This window comes from Sander lucioperca, chromosome 4 (genome assembly GCF_008315115.2).
Source record: "Sander lucioperca isolate FBNREF2018 chromosome 4, SLUC_FBN_1.2, whole genome shotgun sequence".
NCBI lineage: Eukaryota > Metazoa > Chordata > Actinopteri > Perciformes > Percidae > Sander > Sander lucioperca.
The window spans coordinates 11,665,245-11,691,615 of record NC_050176.1 but is presented as its reverse complement, the minus strand read 5'-3'; the positions used below and the strand labels follow the sequence as shown (position 1 = coordinate 11,691,615).

Below are 26,371 nucleotides of genomic sequence, written 5' to 3'. Positions count from 1 at the left end.
CAAAACTCCTCTGGTGGCCCCTGAAATAAATAACAAACAGTCCCTTAGCAGTAGTACCTCTCAATACTGAAAAGAGCAGACACAATATGGGATTTTAGCTATGCATTGAATCCAACTATCTTTAACTAAGAACAGTTTACCTCTATTATGCCAGGCTTCTCCCGGGGCTCTCCTGCTTCTAAAAAGAGTGGGCCTAGCAGTTGTTTCCTCAAACCCTTGCTGTTACCTTCAACTATCTCTGAATGTTTGTCCCTGCTGTAGTCATCTTCGGCAAGATTTCCCAGTAATGATGTCGGTGCTTTCGCGTCATATCTGGGGATTTTTACATCACACGGAGCCATTGTTTGCATCGTTTTACACCTGATGGTAATCGGTGGTAGCTTACAGTCATTACTCGGTCCTCTCTTCTTTCTGTAGCTGCTGCATCCAGGCACCAAACACCATGGAGGCATGTTTGTATATTTATATCGTTTAATCGGTTGTCTGAACGAAGAATGCTTCAATTGACTACATTTGCCATCAATCCCGACTGGACATAAACACAAAAGGTGGTGAAAAATCATTACTCAGTCGGGCTCTCATGTAGCTTGTATATTAATTTCTGCTTAAATGGCCTTACTACGATAGAACGATTAGTTAAAACTCTTAAGCAGATTTTACTTCATTTTGTATTTTATCTCTATACAATTCAGTATTTTAAGATGAGGAATTGGGGAATTATTACTGAATGAATCTTGTTTCAGGTAAAGCATAGTAATATAAAGATTTGTGTGTATGTCTTCCTCAGACTTGTCTCACTGGCCGACACCTAAGGGACATGTTTACACACGGGAGGCCACAGCTTACGCTCTTCTCGCTCTGATCAAGGCCGAGGTGAGCATGTCCCACTTGAGTATGTCTAATCAGGACTCTGACAGAAAACATACAACTGAGTCCTCATCCATGCTACCTCACTGAAAGGGTAGGGGGTTTTCAAACAACAGTCAGTGAAAGTGTCTCTCAATTTAACTGCCTCAGTTTTACAATTTTTAAGTAACCATATTTTTCCAGTTATTAATTTGGCTCATGTCGACCTTTTACATTACTGGTGACCACTTCACAGAGCACTTTATGATTATATATAGATATATAGAAGGCATTTTTCTTCACCTTTTGCAATGACTTAGTATTGAGTTGACTTATAGACGGCTCCAGTTCAAAGTACATCTTATCAGTACAGAGGCTGCTAAAACAAGCCTGTTCTACTACGGTCCTTGGTCCTTCTGGAACGGTCTGCAGGCCAAGCTCAAACTTGAGACACTTATCTCTTTAAATGATTTTAAACTTAAACTTGAAATAATCTTTGTGGTACCTATTGTTGCTGTTGTGATTTATTGTTGTTGGATACTGCTATGTGACCTTGTCATGGCTAGGTCTTACTTGCAAAAGAGGTTTTAATCTTAATGTGACTTCCTAGAAAAATAAAGATGTTTATATATATATATATATATATATATATATATATATATATATATATAAAGTTTCAAGTGTCTGCTGTTTGATTGTGTCATAATACAAACAAATGATTTAGAAGCTCTATGGTAGGCTTTGGAAACTGGCAGATTACAACAAGTATAACTGTAAACTAATCAGGACTTATCTCTAGTTGTACTAAAGTTAACAGAGTTAGGTCAACCATAGACCATTTCAACCATTGACTTGTCTTCTGCTAATAAAGGCATTTCAAGACGCCATACCTGTTGTGAAATGGTTCAACACCGAGGTGGAGGAAGGCGGAGGCTATGGATCAACTCAGGTAACACAGACCCCTCTCTTCATCTTGATACCTGCAGCTTATGTTAGCTCATAACCTATATTTCTTCTAAATCTTGTTCCCGTCCTTCACTCTTTTTCTCTCTAGGCTACTATAATGGTGTACCAGGCTTTAGCGGAGTACTGGACTAATGCTAAAGATCAGTCTGGGAAAAATCATCTGAATGTGGACATCTTGTTGCCGGACAAGTCAAAGCCTGACAAGTACAACTTCAACCAGGACAACAGTGGCGACACCAGAACATCTAAAGTGAGAAGACACACAAACAAACGCATAGTGGCTCATTAATATCATCATTCCTGATGTTTTCTGTATGTTTTTTTCTGCTCATGCCTGTGTGTGTGTGTGTGTGTGTGTGTGTGTTTGCATATTTAAATCCACCAGATCAACGGTATAAACCAGAATATAAAAGTAATTGCCACAGGCACAGGGGAAGCAACGGTGAAAGTAAGTACAATTTGTCATTGTTCTGATTTTTATCATCTTTTGTGACTGGTGACCTACAGTATTTTACAGTAATTTAGTATTTCTGAATCATATTGTCTCATTTTGTAAACAGTAACGATTTTGGCCAGCTAACCTAACATAGCTGTTAGCTTAGCTGTTGTCAAAACAGCAGGGCAGGACGGAACATTTAAATGCTCCACCAAATTTAAGCACAGTAGAACTGAATAGTTTCCATTTGTATCCCCCCCAACCTAAATCTTGGCAGGTATGCTGTAAAGACAAATGTAAAACAAAGTGTATGTTTACAGTTTACAGAGTTTGTATGCATTAATACTAAGTTAACATTATGTGACAGAGACGTAGAAAATGTTTCTATAAGTTCCCATTAATAAAAGAATGAACCTGAAAATTAGCATATTATTTCTCCATCATTGTGTCCTTTTTGAATCCCTGAAAAGACCAAAGACTTATTTTAGATATTTTTAATGAGGATGTCTATTAGTTCATCACCTGTACAGCACTTTTATCTGTCTGACAGATGGTGTCGCTGTATTACGCTCTGCCTAAAGAAAAGGACAGTGACTGTCAGAAGTTTAACTTGACAGTGCAGCTCCTCCCAGGTAATTTGGTAGTTTCTGTCTCTTCATCTTTATTTCTTTATTTCTGCCAAGTACCTTACCTTATGAGAAATGGATAAACAAAATATTCAACTACCAGTGGCGGCTGCTGATAATTTTTTTTTTTTTTTTTTTTTTTATAATAATAAATACAAAGCAGTACTTTGAAACTGGGCAAAACAACCAGCACTACTATGTATTTTGTATTTAAGAAGAGCACGGCAATAATATACAAGATTCAAGTTACAAACATAAGAAGATAGTGATTCTGAGTTTTTTTTTAACTGTATCCTCCCACCCACTACCAAAAACTATGTTGACTACTTGAACATACATTTTGCTCTCCTTTCCTTCTGGCCAGCAAATTTCTCAATGACTCTCTGATTAAAGTCAGTCATCTCAGTAACAAGTCCCTTTTCCATAATCAGCAAGGCCAGTGCATTCAGCCTCTCCTGGGTGATGGTGTTCCTGAGAAAAGTTTTTATTCTTGTCAAGGTTGAGAAGCACCTCTGGTCATGGGTGTGGTAATGACAACAAGGTGGCACAGACAAGGTGGTCTGTGAAGGAGACCCTAGTGTGTCCCAGGATGGTGTCACAGACCTATAGAGATAATAAAAAATATATATTTATTTTTGGTGGGTAGTTTATGATTTCATATTTCATTTGATCATTTATTTTTATGTTGCCAATTTATTCTTTTCAGGATGCTGTTGTATAATATTAAAATTATGATTTTTGTAAGGATTTATACCAAGCAAAAGGTGTTTTCTTGAGTCTGTAGAATATGATATGTGGGCAGGACATCTCTGCAGCACAACAATAATGTAAAATGGTATTTTGACTGATTTCTATAACAAACTCACCTCTGCTACAATCCTTTCACGGGCTTCTGGACTGAGTGCCCAGCGCCTCTTTGTTGGCCGAGAACCACTGCTTTGCTCACCAATGGAATGGAGAGAGTTTCTGCAATGGACAAAGATAATTTGTTAGAATATTGGCAAAAGAGAAAGAGAGTTAATACTGAGAGAAAGCAAATAATGATCATATTACAGGAATACAGTTGCCTGATCTTTTGTATTTCCTGTTGGAACTGTTGGATGCTCCCTTTCATATGGACCGAATCAATGTTCTTCTTCTGGAACTTGACATGGAGGAAGTCTACATGTGGCATGATGTGGTGATACAGTTCCAGAAAGAACTTAAAATCCTGATCCTCCAGTAGCATGACCTGGGGTCTCATTTATAAAACTGTGCGTAGGATCCTTACTGTAAGTGTAGGTACGCCCAGAAGCCCAAAATGGCGTACGCCAAAAAAAAGTCAGATTTATAAAACCGTGTGTACGCACACCTGTAAGCAAAATTCCCTTTATAAATCAGAGATTACCTACAAGTGTGCGTACTTCAATCCGCCTCTTATCCCACCCTGTACACGCCCATTTTTAACCATAAATATGTGAATGCTGATAAGTATGTTAATGACACTGGCAGTCACCGAATCATGCCGAATCATGACGACTGGCGGAGAAAAGGCAAAAAACCTCTCAGACGCTGGTGAATTGCTGCCAGTTTAATTATAATTTCGGCCTGTTGTCGCACAGTGTAGGGAAACCTAATCTATAGACTACCTTTATTAATAATATCTTCCAAAACGGCAGGCATTACGGCACTCAGCTTCGATATACCAGACCTATATGATAAAATTTAACGGAACTATACTGTATATTATATCCAAACAAGCCTTAGTGATAAAGGTGAATATTATATATAATATTTATTTTAAAAAAAAACACTTAGCTGGCCATTTCCCTCTGGAAACAGCCTGTTTCCCCCAGAGTGGCGAGTACCTGTATTTGGACCGGGATGGCGCGCGTTGCCCTCTCTACTGGACCCAATTCAGTACATAGATCCAACAGCGCAGCTTTATGGAATTTAAATCGGCATATTAGCCAGTCATCGTCATGGTCCCTGAAACCTTTTTCTCTCCTGATTCTTCCATTGGGGGTTAGTCCTCCTGCAGGGCCAGCAGTGCCATCATGCAGCATTACGCACGGGGGTCACCACAGTATTAAAGCAGACATATTATGCTCATTTTCAGGTTCATAATTGTATTTTAAGGTTGTACCAGAATAGGTTTACATGGTTTAATTTTCAAAAAACACCATATTTTTGTTGTACTGCAGTGCTCTCTCTCACTGCTGCAGACCCTCTTTATAGCTGGTCTCTGTTTTAGCTACAGAGTGAGACCTCTTTTCTTCTTCTTCTTCTGTACTATCTTAGATTGCACTCACACATGCCCAGTAGCTCAGATGTAGATCATGTCAGCTAGCTAGCTCCATAGACAGTAAAAGAAAGGCTGTTTCTACAACTTCGGTCAGTTACAAGGCAGGATTAGCTGGGAGACTTCTAAATGAGGGCGCACATGTAAGTAGTTCTTTTGTAGATTATGGTGAACTTGTGTGTGTTGTAGCAGTGCTTTGCTATTGAGAACGAGGTAGCATGCTAGCGTTAGCATGCTAGCATTAGCGTTAGCATGCTAACGCTACGAGCTAATGGTTGCGGTTAGCCTGCTCGTTTCGTGCCAATTTTGAACAGCTCACCCAGAGACTGAAGACAGGACACATTCAGAAACCGTATCTCACTCTAAACAGCATGGATGGATTTTTTTCAAAGTTTGTATGCATGTGGAAGCACCAGAGACACAAAAGAACACCCCAAATCCCAGAAAAAGTGACTTTTTCATAATATGGGCACTTTAATATGTTTACAACAATTAGAGTGATGTAGACACCTTGCCAAAATCACAGCATCAACTAGTGGTATTCCCCCCCACCCCAAGATACAATTTGAAGACGAAAGTCTAATAGGCAAACTCACTTTTCTTCATGCAGGTTTTGTCACGAACAGTATTAAAGTGCGGACCGATAACGAGGACATTAAGTGTAACAATTGCGCGAGAGCTTAACGGCTGTATTCCAGACTTTGACATTTGATGATATATGCACAGTATTAAAGACAAATATTTAGTTATTTACACTGTGTTCTACTGTTATCTAATGCTAGGGTATTTAAATGCTATCCTGTATTCCATGGAGTCAGGCCGTCTCATCCTCCTGCGCTCCGTAGCAGACAATGTGACGGTGAGACAGCGGCGATTAAATATTAACGAGTTTTGATTTAAGATTTGATTTGTATTTTATAAGGTGTTTATGGAACAATTATCACTCAGTACAAGCACAAATAACACTGCTGGATTTAACCTTCATGGTAACGTGGATGATATGGAGTGAAGAAATGTGAGTGAGGCATTAATACTTGAAAATATTAAGAGTAATCTTTATTCCCACATGTACTTTCTGCAGTCTGACTTCAGTTCACCACCTCACCATCTGCATCGCCAATTCCCATTGTCTCCAAAATGTGTGTACGCATGGGTCAGAGTTTGCGTGGAGGACCGCACATTCTCCCGTCAAGTTTGTTTTTTTATAAATCACAACCTTTGCGTGGGAAGTAGCGTACGCACATTTTCAGCCCCGTTTTGTGCGTACGCCACGTTTATAAATGAGACTCCAGGGCTCCTGCTTCTCTGACAATATTGGGGAAAGTCATCTGAGTCTTGTATGCTCTCAAAACAGCAAATGACATCCTCTCTGTGCTCAAAAAGAGTATTGATAGTGCAGTAGCAATGGACTCAGCTGTAGCTGACTGCAGAGGTATGAACTCAAAAAACTTTCCTGCACGTTGTTTTTGTCGGCTCCACAAAATGTGATCAAGATGTCTGCGACTACTTTCATTACGTTTGCATTTTTCAGAGAGATGTTTTAGGTTGACACTTACTGTCCACAAAACCTCAGTGCTGACACTTTGAAATAAAAGACAGGGAAAGCCAAAAAAAAAGGCATTGCTAACATAGGGTGACCAGATTTCCTGGAACTAAAACCGGGACACTGCGCTTGACTGTAGTGCTCGTGCACGCACACACTTTTTAACGTGAACATGTGCCAGCCCAGGTCAGACATAGACACAGACAGTAACTTCATTATTTTGATCGTAGGCTCCTCATCTAATAGTAACAAGTGTTTTTTCCTGTAAAATTGCAGCAACAGCCTTTTTCAGTTTAGTGTGAGATTTATGTTGAGATTTTTTCTAAAAAAGATGTTTTGAAGTGTTATTTATTCCAATAACACCCAAAGAATTACAATTATTTATTGAAAATTTTGAGCATTAAACACTTAATTTCCTGCATTCTGGTGAATTTTTATGAACCTATTTCTACCTTTTTCTGAATATGCTGCAAATATCTTTATGTAAAGAGAAACACAGATTACAATCCAAAAATAAAAACATAATGGAAAATATTGCAGTAAGGCTCTCAGGCATTCTGTATTGCTTTGAACTATTTATTCTCCTTTGGATCAACTTTTTATATTATTTTATATTATATTATAATTATATCTGAGTCAGCAAACATGTAGCCTAGGCATCATTTACTCCTCCCTCCTCTTTTGCGTCTTTTGTTGGGGAAGTAACCTCCTTAAATGTGCATATGACAATTATTCACCTCAATGATACATTAATTAATTTTAATTTATTAATAAACCCCTGGACTGTAATATTTCAGATGTTTGAGCAAGATTTCTGCTCATGTCCAAAACTTTGTGCACATTCAAAATACATCATATCTGTGTTCTCTGAGATTTGGAGGAGTCGTGATATTTTGAGAGAATTTTGAAGAATAAAGTCACTATATTTCAGAAAATAATCTATACCTGCACCGTAGTCGGCTGTGCAATACGTGATTGCTCTGCTGATACGGTAGATCTCAGACCTTCTGACAGACACAGAGCCCCGTTTGGGTCTCTGGTCTCTGAATGAGACAAATAGTTTAGCTAGGGAAGTGGCTGAACGCTGCTATACATTGGAGGTGGAAAATCGGAACTACGGCAGAAATACACGGAGCACAAACGCAACACATCTGCCGCAGCATGCCCACAGCTGAGCGCATCCATTAACCTGAAGCTGCACAGCTTTTTACAGAGAGAGTGAACACAAAGCGACGCACAGGTCTGCTTCAGAGCTCCGTGTGTTTGAGTCTGAACCGTAAACTGGAAAACGTCACGTCACAGGAACTCAAACTAAATCATTAGTATTGCGCTCCTAAACTTTGTGTTGATGGCATCAATGTATTAGACTGATTTGGCTATGATTCCTCCGAAAACTTGACCTTTCACAGCTTTCCTCACTTAGAGACGGTTGCTAGGTGATAGCAACAAATACAGCACGGTCGGACCCCGCACGTAGCTGCCCGTTCTATTCAGAATTATACAGAATTTGGTTTGACTGCTGCCATTATCTCTACGAAAGTGATTTGGGTCACTGTGTGATTGTGAGCTAGCAAGGTTTTGGCGGAGTGACAGTATGGCCTGCGCAGTAGTGGCCAAGAGCGTAAAGTTGAATGACAGGTGTCGAGAATCAATCAGATTGGATAAAATAACATGTATCCAATTCTGATTCGCCAGGGATGCAGCGAGCTGCGCCCAGAGGATAATCTTTAAGAAACCAATTAGTGACCAGCTTCAGATCACATGCTTGCCAAAAGTTTAAGGACTCAGATAGATATCCATTTGTCCGGTGTCCCCAAGCAAGGGGGTAAGCTTCTCCTCGGACCGCGAACCTCCTATGGCGCCATTTTAATGCTACAAAGCAATCACCCCACGTTAGCATTCCATTGACTGCCATTCATTTTGGCACCACTTTGACAGTGAATAACTTTACATCTGAAACGTTTAAAGACTCTATTTGTCCATTGTTTATTTCTAAAGAAACACGACAATGTATAAAAGGCTCCATTACCTTGTACCTCACGTTATGGCTCCGTAGCAGACGTTTTTGTAAAAATAGGCTAACGATTGTGTCATAACCACACGACTTACTGTCGCATAGTAGAGGAATTACCGTATAGTACAGGAGAAGCGTGCAAGCAGTTTCGTCTCACATTAGCTGTTTAAGTGTAATTACTAATGTTAACTAGCATTTTAGTTATCAATAATTAGCATGTGCCTATGTTATCTCCTCACATATACCTACGCTCTCCGTCTCTGCAAGATTGGGAATGATTGAGATTTCTCTTGGCACAGCTACCAGAAGACTTACAACTTTCAGACACGTTGCTCACAGCACATTTACGTCGTCTCTCTCAGTTGGAGGCTGCGCAGTAACGCTCAGCGCTCAACGGAAAAGTGCTTCTAACGGCCTTCACTGGTCTCCGTCCAGAGCAACGGGATCTGTTGGTCCATTCTTATATACAGTCTATGTCCCCAAGGGGGTAAGCTTTGCTTCAGAGCTCGAACCTCCTATGGCGCCATTTTGATGCTACAAAGCGATCACCCGACGTTAGCATTCCATTGACTGCCATTCATTTTGATGTCACTTTGACAGCGAATAACTTTACATCTGAAGCGTTTAAAGACTTTATTTGTCCATTGTTTATTTCTAAAGAAACACGACAATGTATAAAAGGCTCCATTACCTTGTACCTCATTTTATGGCTCCGTAGTTGACGTTTTTGTAAAAATAGGCTAACAATTGTGTCATAACCACGTGACTTATGGCGCTTTTCCATTACATGGTACCAGCTCGATTCGCCTCGACTCTACTCGCCTTTTTTGGTTTTCCGTTACGAAAAAAAGTACCTGGTACCTGCTAACAGGTACTTTTTTTAGTACCTCCTCAGTCGAGGTTCCAAGCGAGCTGAGGCGAGCCGAAAAGGTGACGTGAAAGCGACAGACGGGGGTGTCCTGAAGAAACCCGCTATTTTTAAACAGTTTAGCCAGCTGTTTTTTTTTGCTGCCTCCAGCTTAATTTGAAACTAAATGTGTCTTCTGGCAACACACATCTTTGACGTTCTGTGTGTGTGTGTTGCGTTAGGTCACAGTAGTTTACTGTGGCGCCGCTTGTTTACAGTTCTGCAGAGGCTCCGGCAGAGCTTTCGCCGTAGCCTAACTACACACACACATGGCCGGCTCCACGCACACACCAGCGCACAAGTATAAACATCAGGCCACTTTTACACAGGCTACACAGGCTACGGCGAAAGCTCTGCGTGGAGCCTCCACAGAACTGTAAAACCAGCTCAAGTGGCCTGATGTTTATACTTGTGCGCTGGTGTGTGCATCGATACGGCATAACGACCAGCCACGCTGAGGCGGTACTAAGATCTGCACTGGAAAACAGACGCACAGTGTGTCGAGTCGAGTCGAGGCGAGTCGAGCAGGTACCATGTAATCGAAAAACGCCATTACTGTCGCATAGTAGAGGAATTACCGTATAGTACAGGAAAAGCTCGCAGGCAGTTTGGACTTACATTAGCTGTTTAAGTTTAATTACTAATGTTAACTAGCATTTTAGTTAGCAATAATTAGCCTGTGTCCATGTTATCTTCTTACATATACCTACGCTCTCCGTCTCTGCAAGATTGGGAATGATTGAGATTTCTCTTGGCACAGCTACCAGAAGACTTACAACTTTCAGACAGGTTGCTCACGTCACATTTATGTCGTCTCTCTCAGTTGGAGGCTGCGCAGTAACACTCGGCGCTCAACGGAAAAGTGCTTCTAACGGCCTTCACTGGTCTCCGTCCAGAGCAATGGGATCTGTTGGTCCATTCTTATATACTGTCTATGGGCGTCCCTGCCCATGAAACCACATGAAACAGAAAATAGTTAACCGATTAAAGACAGTTTTTATTAGATGCTGAGGCTCTTACTACCAGCCGGCACATCGTATTAGTAAACTATTTTATTTTTTATTTTTATTTCATTTTTATATCATTTTTGTATACATTTATATTTCTGGAATTTGATGGGGGCGGCGCCCTAGCACCCTCTATTGACAATCCGCCACTATTCAATACATTATTTTGCTTCTGCAGAGAAAATGGATGGGGATGAGAACAAGCTCAGAATAGAGGTTTTGTAAGTATAATCTAGACGTCATACTGACAACTGTTATAGTAACATGGCCATTTATAACCAGCTAGCCGCTACATTACCCTTTTCTGTTATTTAATTATTCTGTTCATTCTGTGTGCAGGTATAAGGACAAGGACAGTGATGCATCCATGTCAATCCTGGATATTGGCTTGCTAACTGGCTTCACCGTTAACACAAATGACCTGGACTTAGTAAGAACTTATAAATATACACATAGAAATAAAAGTCTGTGTTTAAAGCTTTAGAGATGTCTTGACTGTGTGTGTGTGTGTGTGTGTGTGTGTGTGTGTGTGTGTGTGTGTGTGTGTGTGTGTGTGTGTATATATAGTTGTCTAAAGGACGAGCCCGCATTATTGCAAAATATGAGCTGAACACAGTCCTGTCAGAAAGAGGCTCACTCATCATCTACCTGGATAAGGTTAGACATGTCTGTTTCCTACCTCTTTTTTCTCTACCGTTTTCTCTCTGCCTTGTTCTTCCTTTCTTTATGTCTATCTCACATTTGTCCACAGGTTTCTCACACACGACCAGAGGAGATCACTTTTAGGATCCATCAGAAGCTGAAAGTGGGAGTCTTACAACCAGCTGCTGTGTCTGTCTATGAATACTATGACCGTGAGTCTCAGAGACACTTTGAAACATATGATGCCTTATTGTGCATTGCTGCCAATTATTATATACTTTTTAAAATTATTTTACATACATATTCTGAAATCTTTCTTTCCCATTGCAGAAACAAATTGTGTTAAATTCTACCATCCAGAGAGGAAAGCAGGAAAGCTGCTGCGACTCTGTACAAATGATGAATGCACATGTGCAGAAGGTAACCAGGATGATGTCAAACTGACGTAATCCGTTGTCTGTAAACCTAAATGTTATATCTGAAATTCTTGAAAGAACATTTAAACCCCACACTAACATTGTGCTTCATAGAGATAAAGCATTGATCCATCATGTGGAGGCTTATCATCCTGCATTGTCTGTAAACTGCAGCAATTTATTATTGTACCTCAGTAAAGTTGGAGGACTTAAAGCCAAGAGAAGATTAAACAAGATAAAGAATCTACAGCCATGCTAGTGGCTCTTAAAGGCTGTACCTATGTACAGCAGCACTTTAGGCTTAATGCTAATATGCTCAAAATGACAATGCTTACATGCTGTAAATTATATATATATATATATATATATATATATAGAGAGAGAGAGAGAGAGAGAGAGAGAGAGAGAGAGAGAGAGAGAGAGGTGTAAACAGTTTTTAAGTAAGTATATAAAGATAATGTGACACTTGAAAGATAAAGTGACATGTGATATAATCAGAGCTCAACAGTCTTATGGCCTATGGGATGAAGATGTCCCTGAACCTGGTTTGTGGCTGCGGTGGTTTGCGTCTTCGATAATCCTTTTGGTTTTCTTCCTGCACCGCTGGGTGTAGAGGTCCCCCATAGATAGCAACCCCGCCATGGTGATATGCTTAGCAGTTTTCACCACCATCTGTAGAGCCTTACTGTTGATGGCAGTGCTACTTCTATACCAGGCAGTGATGCAGCCGGTCAGGATACTCTCGATGGTGCACTGGTAGAAGTTGCAGAGTATCCTGGAGTCCATGTTGAACCTCCTCAGCCTGCAGAGGACGAAGAACTGCTGTATAGCAGTCTTAGTGATGGTGTTGGTGTCGTGAGTCCAGGTCAGTTCCTCACTGATGATAACCCTGAGAAACCTGAAGCTACTGACTTTCTCCACTGCAGTCCCATTGATGGAGATGGGGATGTGTCCTTCTCTCTGTCCCTTACTGTAGAGTACAATCAGCTTCTTTGTTTTACTGACGTTCGGATGGAGTTTGTTGTCTTTGCACCAAGATGTCGGGGCTCTGACCTGCTCTCTGTAGGCCGTCTCGGCGCCGTCGGTGATCAGGCCGATGACAGTGGTGTTGTCAGCGAACTTTATGAATATTCCGTCAAGGCAACAAGCACCTGTAGGATCTAGTATGATCAGAACAGCGGTCTAGCTAAAGATTAGCTCATTATAATACTTAAATTGTGACAAAGATACCGCCTCACTCACCCTTCAACCTATCCACACACATCCCCATGTGCTTATTTAACCAGTTGTATATATTTTGTGCCTCTTGTGTATTTCCAGAGAATTGCAGTATGCAGAACAAGGACAAAATCACCAATGATCAGCGAACAGCTAAGGTCTGTGAGACTACACAGACCAGCATAATAGATTTTGGTAAGAGTGTAAATGAATTGCATTTACATATATCACACAAAAATGGATGTGTATGTTTGTGTGACATAGAGATTGAGAGTACAGTAGGACTATGAGGGAGCAAGTGAGTTTACAATCTGCAACTTTTCTGTCCTCAGTGTACAAAGTGACACTGAACAATTTTACAGAAGATTTGTCCACTGACATTTTCACAGTGAAGGTACTGGAAGTCATCAAAGTAGGTAGGTATTTATCTTTGAACTGCCTGAAATGTATTAGAAACTGATGTCCTAATGTGCCTTATAGGTGATAGTGGCATACCAATTTGTTTTCCTCTTTCTGAATTGTTGTGGACAAATTGAATGAATGAATTAATGAATGAATGAAATTTATTTCAGACATATCAAAAATAAACAAAACAAAACGCTCCCATCTAACTATATACAATTTTGTGTTTTGAATGTACAATCCATATGCAGATATATATCGACATTCACACATACACATACTGTACATACATACACTTTACACAAATATATTTACATACACTCACACATACACACTGTAAATATAATTGAATATTAATGGTGTTTCCAGTCAAACAGAAAAAATCTTGGCTTGGTTCAACAATTTAGAAAACACGCTCATTCACTTTCTTGCAGAAAGTTAGATAGGTTAGGTCTTAATGTTTCACTCATGTTTGTACGTTAAGTATGAAGCTACCTCTAGCAGCCAGCTAACTTATCTTGCATTGCCAGGAAACCAGCAGATAATCCAGGAAGTTCTTGGTCCTGGCCAAGAAATAGTCCACCATTTAACCCCTTTAAAAAAAAGAATTGTTGTTTTTACACTTTATTTCTTTGTGCAGATTAAACATTAAACAACACACACCATTGGAAAGATTTAGCTAAATTAGCCAGCTGTTAGCTGCATATTTCCTATGACACTGGTATCAATAGTGCTATCAATATATCAATTAATACTGACTCAGTTTCTGATCCTGCATTTATTTGGCAGGCAACTAAAGGAGTTATTAGAGATTTCACATCTTCCTTTGCGGTCAACTTGAAGAGGAAAAGAGAGGCAAGGATTGCGGAGTTGGAAAAACGCTGTAAATCTTTAGAGCAGTCTCTTAAGACTTGTTTTTCTAAATCTACACATACTCTTTTAGTCACAAGTCGAACAGAGCTAAATGATCTGCTAAGAAGGAGAGCTGAATTAATAATTTACAGAGTGAGGCAAAATTATTATTTTAATGGCTGTAAACCAAGCAAATAGTTTGCTCTGAAATTAAAACAAAGCGAATCCAGAGCTACTATCAACAGCATCCGCACAGACCGAGGTATCTCAACAAATCCTAAAGATATCAGCGCCACTTTTCAATCCTTCTATTCTATTCCTCCTGCGACCCAGATCCGACACAGTGCCAGGAGTTCCTAAAAGAACTACACCTGCATCTTCTTGACCCAGAAGAGGCAGAAGAACTGGGTCAACCTATAACGTTAGAGGAACTTAAATCAGCATTAAAAACAGTTAAGAAAGGGAAGACGCCAGGATTGAATGGAATTCCATAAGAACTTCTTCTACAGTACTTTGACATATTAGGACCTACCAGTTTACAAGCTTTAACCTCAGCCATAGAGATGGGTACTTTTCACCAACAAACCAACACTGCGCTAATTTCCGTTACACCCAAGAAGGGCAAAGATCTTACGGATTGCTCAAATTTCAGGCCCATCAGCTTCATCGGGACTGATATTAAGCTTTATTCCAAAGTCTTGGCACTCTGCCTAGAGCGCTTTATCGAGAAGCTAGTCCACCCCAACCAATCAGGTTTTATACCAAAGCGTCATGCTGCAGACAATGTACGCAGACTATTTCATGTAATAGAAGAAGCCAAAAACCTTCCAACAACGGCAGCAGTTTTATCAGTGGACATGGAAAAGGCTTTTGACCGCCTAGAGTGGAACTACTTGTGGCAAGTAATGGAGAGGCTTGGTTTGGGGCCAAATTCATTGACATAGTGCATACTTTATATGCGAATCCCACGGCCCAGTAAGTAAGTGGCTCCATGATATCCAGTGCAATGGCTTTCAGAATTTTACTACAGATTTCATCCTCACCAGCAGTGTACGAGCTTCGTAAGTTTGTAATGATTTTATAGACTTCATTGCAATCATTTGGCTTCATAAAAAAGGAACTGACATAGTTGCCCGACAAGTAGTGGTTAAAAGAGATACCTTGAGGTTGGTTTATTTTGTTAGAGAGTTTTTCCCCGATGGAGACAAAGTAATTATTAAAGTTATTTGCTAGATCAATGTCATTTGTTAAATTATTACTTAAATGTGAGTGTATGACCGCAGTATTTGGGAGCACGGTGCTGTTTTGGCCCTTGTTAAAGATTTCATTTAGCACTTTCCACGACTTCTTAGAGTCAACATGTGATGCTTGTGTGAGGTATGTAAAGTGGGTACTTTTACTTTTCCTTATTATATGTGTAAGTTTATTCCTATATTTAGTGTATATTTCCTTGTTCATAGCACTTGGGTTTTTAAAGGAACGTTTGTTTATTTTTGTGTGTGATAGATTTTAAGATACCCTTTGTAAGCCAGGGTTTATGTCCAGTAGCACTGCGAACGGCATTCTTCTCTGGGATGGTACAACAAATAGAGTTTGTGATCTCATTTATTAGGTTGTCATATGCAGTGTTAGGATCATTGCAGTCATAGACTAGAATGTTTTGGCCTGCAAGCTTTCACTCAGTTGTTGCAGGGTTCTTTCATTTAGTACTTTAGTTTTTGTTTTTTGCCGTGGTAATTTAGTCTTACTAGCAAAATCTAGAAATAATACAACTGGCAAATGATCAGTAATATCAGACAAACACAACTCCAGATTCTAGCCTAGTGTTTTGAATGTTTGTGATTATATTGTCAGTGGTTGACCTAGTGGAATGTGTTATTCTGGTAAAATGATTTATGGTACAAAAAAAGATGATGAATGTAAAGTATTAAAGAAATCACTTTTAGCAGCATCATCTCTATAGACATCAATATTGAAGTCCCCTAGAAGGACACAGTCTATGTCTTTCCTGTTTAGGGACCATTCGGTATTTATGGAATGGACCACCGGAGGAAAATAGGGGAGGGTCATGTCTTTTTATTCTTTGTTGAGGGGAGGGTCACTCAACAGTTTTAGTCTGGGGGCACCCATTCATGAAAAGAGCAAAAATTTCAAAGTGGCTTGTTTGGTGAATATTTATCCATGTAGCTCTCAGTCTCGGCCCCCTACCAGATGGGTCTGACCGCATACGCGGAGATGGCTGGGGAGGGCAGGAGGAGCACTGCCCCCCTGGTGGCTCAAACGGGTAATTGCATTGTTTAAAAAATTAGTTGAATAAAAAAGAGAAACTTACTGTTGCATTAGTCTGGACATCTTGCCGTGCCAACCTTGCAATAAAGGTTTCCTAAATGCCATGTATATAAATGTGATGTCAGCTTGATTGCGGGTTTTGTGTAGATTTGGACTTGTATACGTTTATTCCACTTTGTTTAAACGGCGAAGTGGAGAGGCCTCGTTCACCTGTTCGGAGCTGGCTGGTGAATGTGACGCTCGTATCGGCCTTGCTGGATACACCGTGACTCTGTTTGTGGATCTACTGATCGCTTTGGATTACTTTTTTTTCGTGTCATTGGATTACGGCAAAATACGGATCTTTTTATGGTGTGACTGCGCTTGGTTTCTGCGTTTGGAGAGGCATCTCAACAGACTGTAGGTCCAACACTGATTGTTCACTGTTACATTTTAGTTTGTCTATTGCGTTCCAAGACAGCCGCGCCGCGATTGGATTTCATAAGGGCGAATTGTTAAATTGTTACAATGTAATTTAAAATCTGCTTTAAAAATAAACAGATGTGTTTTGGAATATAATGTTCAGCTTCGGCACCTTTACCTAGGTGCTAAAATATACAATGACTGAGGAAGCCTAGTAACAAGTCCATAGCAACCAGTGTTGAATTCTTATTTCCCAGTGTGCTTTGCTGAATGGTCTCAATGTTTTATTGTTTTATTTCATATGAATACTAGTTTACTAGAGGAGGAACTTAGTATTTGAAGTAATGCAGTAATGCATGAAGTGTGCATTTAGTTTCCATGCTTATTGTGTTTCCACAACAATGTTATTGAGTAAATCTACTGAAATGGCCACCACACCATAACAGAGGAGTGTGATGTGTAAGATGAGAAAGCAACTCATGTACATCATGGCTGTAAGAAATCAAATGACATCTGTACTTCTTTGTGAAGTGCAAACTTGCACGCAAGGGGAGGGTCATTCATTTTTTTCAGATCATGTTGGAGGGTCATAGAAAAATTATTGCTGAGGAGGGGAGGGTCAAGTCTTTTTAGCTTAGAGGCCACAAAACTCCTCCAGTGGCCCCTTAATTAAATAATGAACAGTCCCTTATGGAATATAAAATGTCCTCCAGTTTGACCTTGAAAGTATATAGGTCAGAGTCAGGGGGTCGATAGATAACTCCTACTATACGTTTTTTAGCATTTGTGAAGTTTATCTCAATAAAAAATGAATCACAATGGTTATCATCTAAGAAAATGTCATCACAAACTTTCATATGATGTCTGGAGTGCACATATAAGCAAACACCACCTCCAGTACGACCAAGCCTGTTTTTAAAAGCTAGCTTATAGCCATCAAGGTTAAGAATATCAGTAACAGTCCTATAATTAATCCAGGTTTCACTGCAAACAATAACATCAAAGCTACAGTCAGAGTTTGAGAGTAAGGTAACTAATTCTTCATAATGTTTCTACAAGCTACTAATGTTAAGGTGCAAAAATGAGTAGTTGTATTATTTAAGCTTTTTAATTGTTCAGGAATGTAATATTTACAATTTGAATTCTTATCTATATCAATACAGTGTTTTACATCCTCTCCATCATAATTCAAATCATCAAAGGCCATATGGGAAAATAGTATAATATTTAAGTTGATTGACCAAAAAGTTTGCTGGGATCATATAAAAATAACATATACACATAACAATTAATTAGGAGACAGTTTGGGACAATATTTTCCACTGTTCCAAGAACCCAAATCACCAGTATATCCACTTCAACATAATGTCATAGGACATATTGGACTCCTCAGAAGAGATACGTCTCTAAGGTCATTCCCACTCCCTATTGTACGTTCTGTCAACCTGAACAAACTGGAACTTTGCTGCATATGGTCTGGGAGTGTGAACAGGTGCATGAGTTCTGGAATCAACTATCAGTTTATGGGAAAGCGCAGCAGCACAAATATCAGACTTAATTACCTCAACCCCACAAGAATTAGAGGAGAGTGATTAGGCAAGGTGTGGTTTCTGTTTGTTTGTTTGTTTGTTTGTTTGTTTTGTTTTCCTCGAGACTGCAGAGAATGGGGGCTGGGAGAGGGTTTTTGTTCTTGTTCAATTCGTGTTTCTCTGTTCTGTGCACCATCTGATATTACCTGTCATACATTGTTGAATTTGTTTTGTATGTCCGAAGGTGCTAATAAAAAGTTGATCACAAAAAAATAGTGCTATCAATCTAACTCTCAGCAAAAAAAGTGAATAAGCATATTTCCCAAAGTGTCTATTTTTTAAGCATGATTCCACTGGGTACATATGAGAATACAGCATTAATGTTTTGTACTACATCTTTAAGCTATGCATTTAACTTAATCCTAAAGTACATTTTCTTTGTTCTCCTATACTTGAATTACAGGAAGTCTTGATGTGAGTCCTCTGAATAAACACCGCACAATCCTCAGTTATCCCCACTGCAGGGAGTCTTTAGATCTGGGGACGGGAAAAACCTACCTTATCATGGGCACGTCCAAAGATATTCACAGAGATGACCGACATCAATCGTATGTTTTTTTTCTTTGTGTAAATGTTTGTGGATTTTGCATTTAAACATTTTTACTGTTTCACTGTTTTCTATTAGTAAATCCAGTTAGGCTTTCTTGTACTCTAACTTAAGTGTTACTCTCACTATGGATAGTGATTGTGCGAAGGGGTGAGGAGGCTTTTCATGTCATGTTACAGATGTATATGGCTTAGGGACTGTTCGTTATTTAATTAAGGGGCCACCAGAGGAGTTTAGTGGCATCTAACCTAAAAAGACGTGACCCTCCCCTCGTCATTAATAATTTTCCTATGACCCTCCAAAATGATTTGAAAAAGAGGAATGACCCTCCCCTTGCGTGCAAGCTTGCACTTAGCAAAGAAGTACAGATGCCATTTGATTTTTACAACCATGACAGACAGGAGTTAACCTCTGCATTCTCATCTTACACATCACACTCCTCTGTTATGGTGTGGTGGCCATTTCAGTAGATTTACTCACTAACATTGTTGTGGAAACACAATAAGCATGGAAACTAAATGCACACTTCATGCATTACTGCATTACTTCAGATACTAAGTTACTCATCTAGTAAACTAGAATTCACATAAAACAATAAAACATTGAGACCATTCAGCAAAGGACGCTGGGATATAACCAATTCAACACTGGTTGCTATGGACTTGTCACTAGGCTTCGTCATTGTATATTTTAGAACATAGGTAAAGCTGCCGAAGCTGAACATTATATTCCAAAACATATTTGTTTATTTTTAAAGCAGATTTTAAGTTACATTGTAACAATTTAACAATTCGCCCTTATGAAATCCAATCGCGGCACGGCTGTTTTGGAACGCAATAGACAGACGCTTAAATTCAACTAAAATGTAACAGTGAACAATCAGTGTTGGACCTACAGTCTGTTGAGATGCCTCTCCAAACTCACCATAAAACGTTAAGACACGTTGAGAAAAAAAGATCCCCATTTTGCCGTAATCCAATGACACGAAAAAAAAGTAATCCACAGCGATCAGTAGATCCACAAAAAGGTAAATGACACGGTGTATCCAGCAAGGCATCACATTCACCAGCCAGCTCCAAACAAGTGAACGAGGCCTCTCCACTTCGCCGTTTAAACAAAGTGGAATAAACGTATAAAAGTCCAAATCTACACAAAACCCGCAATCAGTTAGTAAGCTGACATCACATGTATATAGATGGCATTTAGGAAACCTTTATTGCAAGGTTGGCATGGCAAGATGTCCAGACTAGCGCAACAGTAACTTTCGTTTTTTGCGTCCTGCTGCTCCCATCCTCAGCCAGGTAATATTTTTTTTACTAAAGCAGTATATGAACTCTGATGTATTACCTATCACCATTTAGTTGTTTTGTGTTATTTAAGATATTTATAAAATATCTGGTCATGCCAGATGTAATTATTCCACTCATTTTTTAAACAATGCAATTACCTGTTTGAGCCACCAGGGGGCAGTGCTCCTCCTGCCCCAGCAAACTCCGCGTATGCAGTCAGAACCATCTGCTAGGGGGCCGAGACTGAGAGCTACATGGATAAATATGCACCAAACAAGCCACTTTGAAATTTTGCTCTTTTCATGAATAAAAAAGTTGGGTGACCCCCCCACCCAGACAAAAAAATGTTGGATGACCCTCCCCTCAGCATAAAATAAAAAGACATGACCCTCCCCTATTTTCCTCCGGTGGTCCATTCCATAAATACCGAACGGTCCTTTACTTTGCTTTCCTCAGGTTTCAGTATGGATTCGGAGAGAGAACCTGGATCGAGTACTGGCCCACAGAAGCAGAGTGTCAAACTGAGGAACACAGAATTACCTGTCTGGGCATGGAGGAGATGGTTAACCAGTACCAACTCTTTGGGTGTCAGCAGTAGTGAAACTCAAGAAAAGAAAATGTTCATTTAAAAAAAAAAAAGAATTATTTAGCATAAATCTTGTTATGTCAAAATGTCCCTGCTATGGGACATGAGGGCTTACAATGTTGCATTGTATTGATTAAAATGTAATGGTTTTGGTTTTTTCACATTGTCTGTGTTTGACAAATAGACACTGATTACTGCTATGTTGATTACTGTATAGTAAGCTTTAAGTTTAATAAATAATTGATTGAAATTGACAATGTTGAGCTCAGTGGAGTGATGCAAAGACAGTTAAATTTAAAATGAACCAACTTTCAAATTGGTTGTGATTCAGAATATGCATGCAGAAGCTTCTCTCACATTTTAAATGAACAAATTCCTTTAGTTTATCCCTTTCCAACAATATTGCCTAAATTAAATAAAACCTTTGTTTTTCTGAATAAAAAAAATTGCTTTTCATGTTTTTGGTCTTTGGCAGACATGACATAGGTTTAGTATATAAAGAAGCATGTCATCTGCATATAGCAAAACCTTATGTTCTTTAACCCCGGAATTATTCTTTTTATAGGCTAATTGCTACATATTGCTGTGGCTAGTGGCTCCATCACACTGGAGACTGATAATGAGTAGAGATGGGAACCCTTGTTCCATGCTCAAAATGTAACTGTCAAGACATGGTATTATGTACACATACAGCCACCAAGACAGATGCATGTGGAACCTTAATCCAATGGGAATGATTTTCGATCCAAATCCAAACCTTTCAAGTACCCTAAACAAGTACCCCCACTCAATTTGGTCGAATGTCCTCTCAAGATTAAATCCAATGACTGCACATTATCTGAATGGGTAGGATGATATTGATCAAGCACCAAGCACATTGGGAATAATTATTTTATCAAAACTTCTGATGGCCACATTTAATAATGAAACTGTCTGCTACAGTTTGTACATTGTGGTGAAATAGGGTTATTTAGTGATCATATTGCATATTATTTGACTGTTTTCTACTTCATTAGGGCCCGAGCGCCGACAGCGGCAAAGGCCCTATTGAAACTGAAGGAATTATTATTCCTTCTTTCTTTCTTTCTTTCTTTCTTTCTTTCTTTCTTCTGGCAAATGAATCGCCTTTTTGAGGGGCTTAAAGTGCTCATATTAAGAAAAAAAATCACTTTTTCTGGGATTTGGAGTGTTATTTTGTGTCTCTGGTGCGTCCACACGCATAACAACTTTGAAAAAAAAAACATCCATGCTGTTTTGAGTGAGATACTGGTTTCTGAATGTGTCCTGCCTTCAATCTCCGGGTGAGCTGGTCAAAATCTGCACGGCTTTCTACGTCACTAGCCAAAACGTGCTGGCTAACCGCAACCGTTAGCATGCTAGCGCTAGCATGCTACCTTGTTCTCAATGGCAAAGCACTTCTACAACACACACAAGTTCACCATATTCTACAAAAGAACTACTTACATGTGCACTCTTGTTTAGAAGAAGTATCCCGGCTAATCCTGCCTTGTAACTGACCGAAGTTGGAGAAACAGCCTTTCTTTTACTGTCTATGGAGCTAGCTGACATGACATGATCCATGATCTGAGCTACTGCGCATGTGCGAGTGCAAATAAAGATAGTACAGAAGAAAAGATGTCTCACTCTGTAGCTAAAACACAGACCTAAACACAAGGTGAAAAGAGGAGCTGCAGCAGTGAGAGAGAGCTGTGCAGTACAACAAAAATATGGTGTTTTTTGAAAATTAAACCATGTAAACCTATTTTGGTACAACCTTAAAATACAATTATGAACCTGAAAATAAGCATAATATGGGAGCTTTAACATACTGAAATACTCACAAAAATTGGCGGTCGCATCAATCCTGGTGAAACTTTATGTATTTTAAGGGTTTCGGGAATAGGTGCACAAAAATGGCTCACTAGCGCCCCCTACAATATTTAAAAAATTTAGCCCCTGCAGTACATTTAACATAGACTAACAAAACGTGGTACACATATGTAGGATGTCAAGACAATAGACAGTATATAAGAATGGACCAACAGATCCCGTTGCTCTGGACGGAGACCAGTGAAGGCCATTAGAAGCACTTTTCCGGTGAGCGCCGAGCGTTACTGCGCAGTCTCCAACTGAGATAGACGACGTAAATGTGACGTGAGCAACCTGTCTGAAAGTTGTAAGTCTTCTGGTAGCTGTGCCGAGAGAAATCTCAATCATTCCCAATCTTGCAGAGATGGAGAGCGTAGGTATATGTAAGGAGATAACATGGACACTAATTATTGCTAACTAAAATCCTAGTTAACATTAGTAATTAAACTTAAACAGCTAATGTAAGTCGAAACTGCCTGTGAGCTTCTCCTGTACTATACGGTAATTCCTCTACTATGCGACAGTAAGTCCCGTGGTTAAGACACAATCGTTAGCCTATTTTTACAAAAACATCTGCTATGGAGCCATAACGTAAACGGAATCTGATGTCTGGTATTCAAACTACTAACACGTGATCTCTAGATAAGTGAACTATTATCCCGCACAGCCATAACACACCTCAGGGCATACTCAAGGTAACTGTAACTCTATACGTTACCTGACAAAATGAGGGATGCTTGTTTATTATAATACTTGCTTTATGTGATTTAACTTCCAAGAGGCTCTGATATGGATGAATATTTACAGTTATGTAGTTGAGTTTCATATCTTTTTTTTTTTTTGGTAAATCTCAAAAACTCTAACTTTGATGGATAATTCTCATTTTGTACTGTGGCCAATCTCTGCTGTTTTTCTTTTTATGACACTTGACTGGTTATACAGAATAATGTACCGGGGGTGGGCTTTTGTAATGGTGTGATAGCCGGCTTTCTCAGTTCAGGTGCCCAAATAGTGGGTGTTTTATATGTGGCTACTGCCACCTTGTTATATGTTTATAATGTTAGATGCAAGTTCGTATTTTTCTCCTTTTTTTTTTTTTTTTTTTTTTTTTGGCGACATGGGGTTGAATATTTGGATCTCCACATTTCTGACTATAATGTATATGCAGGAAAACAAAACTTTGCCCAGCCTTGTCTGTAATAATGACTATGCTACACATAGCTAGCTGGAATATAAATGGCCTAAATGCCCCCATTAAGCGCTCAATGTGTCTTGATTGGCTTAAAAGACACAGGATAGACGTGGCCTTCATTCAAGAGTCACATTTTAAACACTCTGATAAACAACGCTTGTCGAACCGTTATTACTACACTATACTACTTTTGATTCTAAAAGCCCTGGTGGTGTTAAGGCGTAGCCTGTCCTTAACAATAATTGGAAGCTATGGAAGTGAGGATGGTCAAATTGCTTACGTTAAAACCAATATATTTGGGCAAAAAATTGTATTTCTGTGTATATATGCCACAAATCATTTTAGCCCGGAGTTCTTTGGCACAATTAGCTAGACGTTATGTGACCTGCAGGACTTTTCAGTTATTATTGGCGCTGACATGAATGCTGTCCTGGACCCCTTACTCGATAGATCTAGTGCACCTTCTCAACATATTCCTCCTTCGACAGTTGCCTTCCAAGGTTTAATTGACGATTTCAGTCTCACACATCTATTTAGAGCTATAAACCCTTCTTCAAGACAATATAGTTTTTATTCGTACAGACACAAAACCTATTCAAGGATAGATCATTTACTGGCTTCTGCAATTTTATACTCTGAAATTCATTCAGCTGTAATTTATCCTAACTCTTTATCTGACCATTGTGTTATCGCATCACAGCTCACACTTGCCAAGACTCCAACTAAGGCCACAAGATGGCGATTTAACACCACATTACTTAAAAACAATGATTATTGTGACCATTTCAGAAATTCTTTTAAAACATTTATCTCAGAGAATACTAACTCAGTAGAGGACCCTCGAGTCTTATGGGGCGCAATTAAGGGATTTGTGAGGAATACCACTATTTCCTTTGCTTCTTATCTTAATCGAACAAGGCTGGGCAAAATTAATTCACTTGAAAATGAATTACAAAGGCTAGAACAGGCTCGGCAGAGGGATGGCGCATCAGAGGACAATAAAAAGAAAATTGACGCAGTCAGAATGAAGTTGAACAACATTTTGAGATTACGAGCTGAATTTCAAATTCATAGGACCAGAAGGAACTATTATTTTAATGGCTCGAGGCCAAGTCACTTGCTCTCTCTTAATCTGCAAAAATGTGAAAAATATTCCAACATTACAGCTATCAGCTCAGACCAAAAACTGCTGACTGCTCCCAAAGAAATCAATACTGCTTTCCAAAATTTTTATGCAGACCTATATAAATCTGAAATATCATTGGATAAAACTAAATGTGACACCTTTTTACAAGATTTAGAGCTTCCTACGCTTACGCCAGAAGATGCACAGCGCCTTGGTGAACCAATCACTCTGACTGAGTTGAGAGGTGCGATAGCTGGAATGAAAAAAGGCAAGTCTCCGGGATGGGATGGAATTCCCCCGGAGTTTTATATCACCTTTTGGGAAGAGCTGGGACAATACTTTTTAGCCATGGTTCGTAAAGCTGTTGAAGTTGGTGCCTTTTTTAATGACATGAATGCTGCCTTGATAGCTGTATTGCCCAAACCCAATAAGGACACCACTAAATATGGGAACTATAGACCATTATCTATCCTCAATGCTGAGATAAAAATCTTTGCCCGTATACTGGCCTCGCGATTGGATCCCCACATAACTACGCTAATTAAGAGTGACCAGACGGGCTTTGTGAAATCACGACTTGCTTCTGACAATGTACGGCGTCTGCTTCATGTAATTCATGCTGCCAAGGATATTCCCTCTCCATGTGCAATACTGAGCCTTGACGCAGAAAAAGCCTTTGACAGGCTAGAATGGGATTACCTGTGGATGGTTCTACAGCGCTTTAAATTGGGTTCAACTTTTATTAATTTAAACTACTATACACTAAACTACTATACAATAACCCATCTGCAATGATAAACACGAATGGCATCATATCAAACAAGTTTAATTTATCACGCTCATGCCGACAGGGATGCCCATTAAGCCCTTTTCTTTTTATTTTGTCATTAGAGCCCCTCGCACAGAAAATTCGTCAACACCCGTTTATTTCCCCCATAACTTTTAACAACACCACACACTCCATTTCGCTGTATGCTGATGATATATTATTATTTTTTGATAGAGTAGCCATATCATTACCGCATATTTTGGATACTTTTCACGAATTTAGCTCTCTATCTGGTTATAAAATCAATTGGACCAAATCGGCGCTTCTCCCTTTAAACTCTAAATTGAACCTGAGCTCATTACCTCAGCACATCCCAGTGGTCAAACAATTTAAATACTTGGGGGTGGACATTTTTCCTTCATTAGCCAATATTGCCAATAAGAATTTCCAGGGCATCTATAATAAAGTTGAGGCGGATCTCAGTAGATGGTCTCACTTGCCAAAATTATTACAAGCTCGTGTGTCAGTTGTTAAAATGGATATTTTACCACGCATAA

At 39.4% G+C, this 26,371-nt stretch overlaps 1 protein-coding gene across 1 annotated transcript in view; it reads left to right on the top strand.

The window, feature by feature from the left end:
• LOC116042791 (complement C3-like) overlaps positions 1-20,880 on the top strand; it is a 52,572-nt gene extending 31,692 nt beyond the window's left edge. The window contains exons 30-43 of the mRNA XM_036000406.1: positions 788-873; positions 1,718-1,795; positions 1,901-2,062; positions 2,198-2,260; positions 2,799-2,880; positions 10,805-10,847; positions 10,966-11,056; positions 11,194-11,283; positions 11,378-11,480; positions 11,599-11,688; positions 13,005-13,097; positions 13,235-13,318; positions 18,840-18,984; positions 20,729-20,880. Coding sequence (XP_035856299.1) covers positions 788-873; positions 1,718-1,795; positions 1,901-2,062; positions 2,198-2,260; positions 2,799-2,880; positions 10,805-10,847; positions 10,966-11,056; positions 11,194-11,283; positions 11,378-11,480; positions 11,599-11,688; positions 13,005-13,097; positions 13,235-13,318; positions 18,840-18,984; positions 20,729-20,870 — 1,352 coding nt within the window. The 3' untranslated portion in view covers positions 20,871-20,880. The remainder of the gene's footprint in view (positions 1-787; positions 874-1,717; positions 1,796-1,900; positions 2,063-2,197; positions 2,261-2,798; positions 2,881-10,804; positions 10,848-10,965; positions 11,057-11,193; positions 11,284-11,377; positions 11,481-11,598; positions 11,689-13,004; positions 13,098-13,234; positions 13,319-18,839; positions 18,985-20,728) is intronic.
• The last annotated feature ends 5,491 nt before the right edge of the window (positions 20,881-26,371 follow it).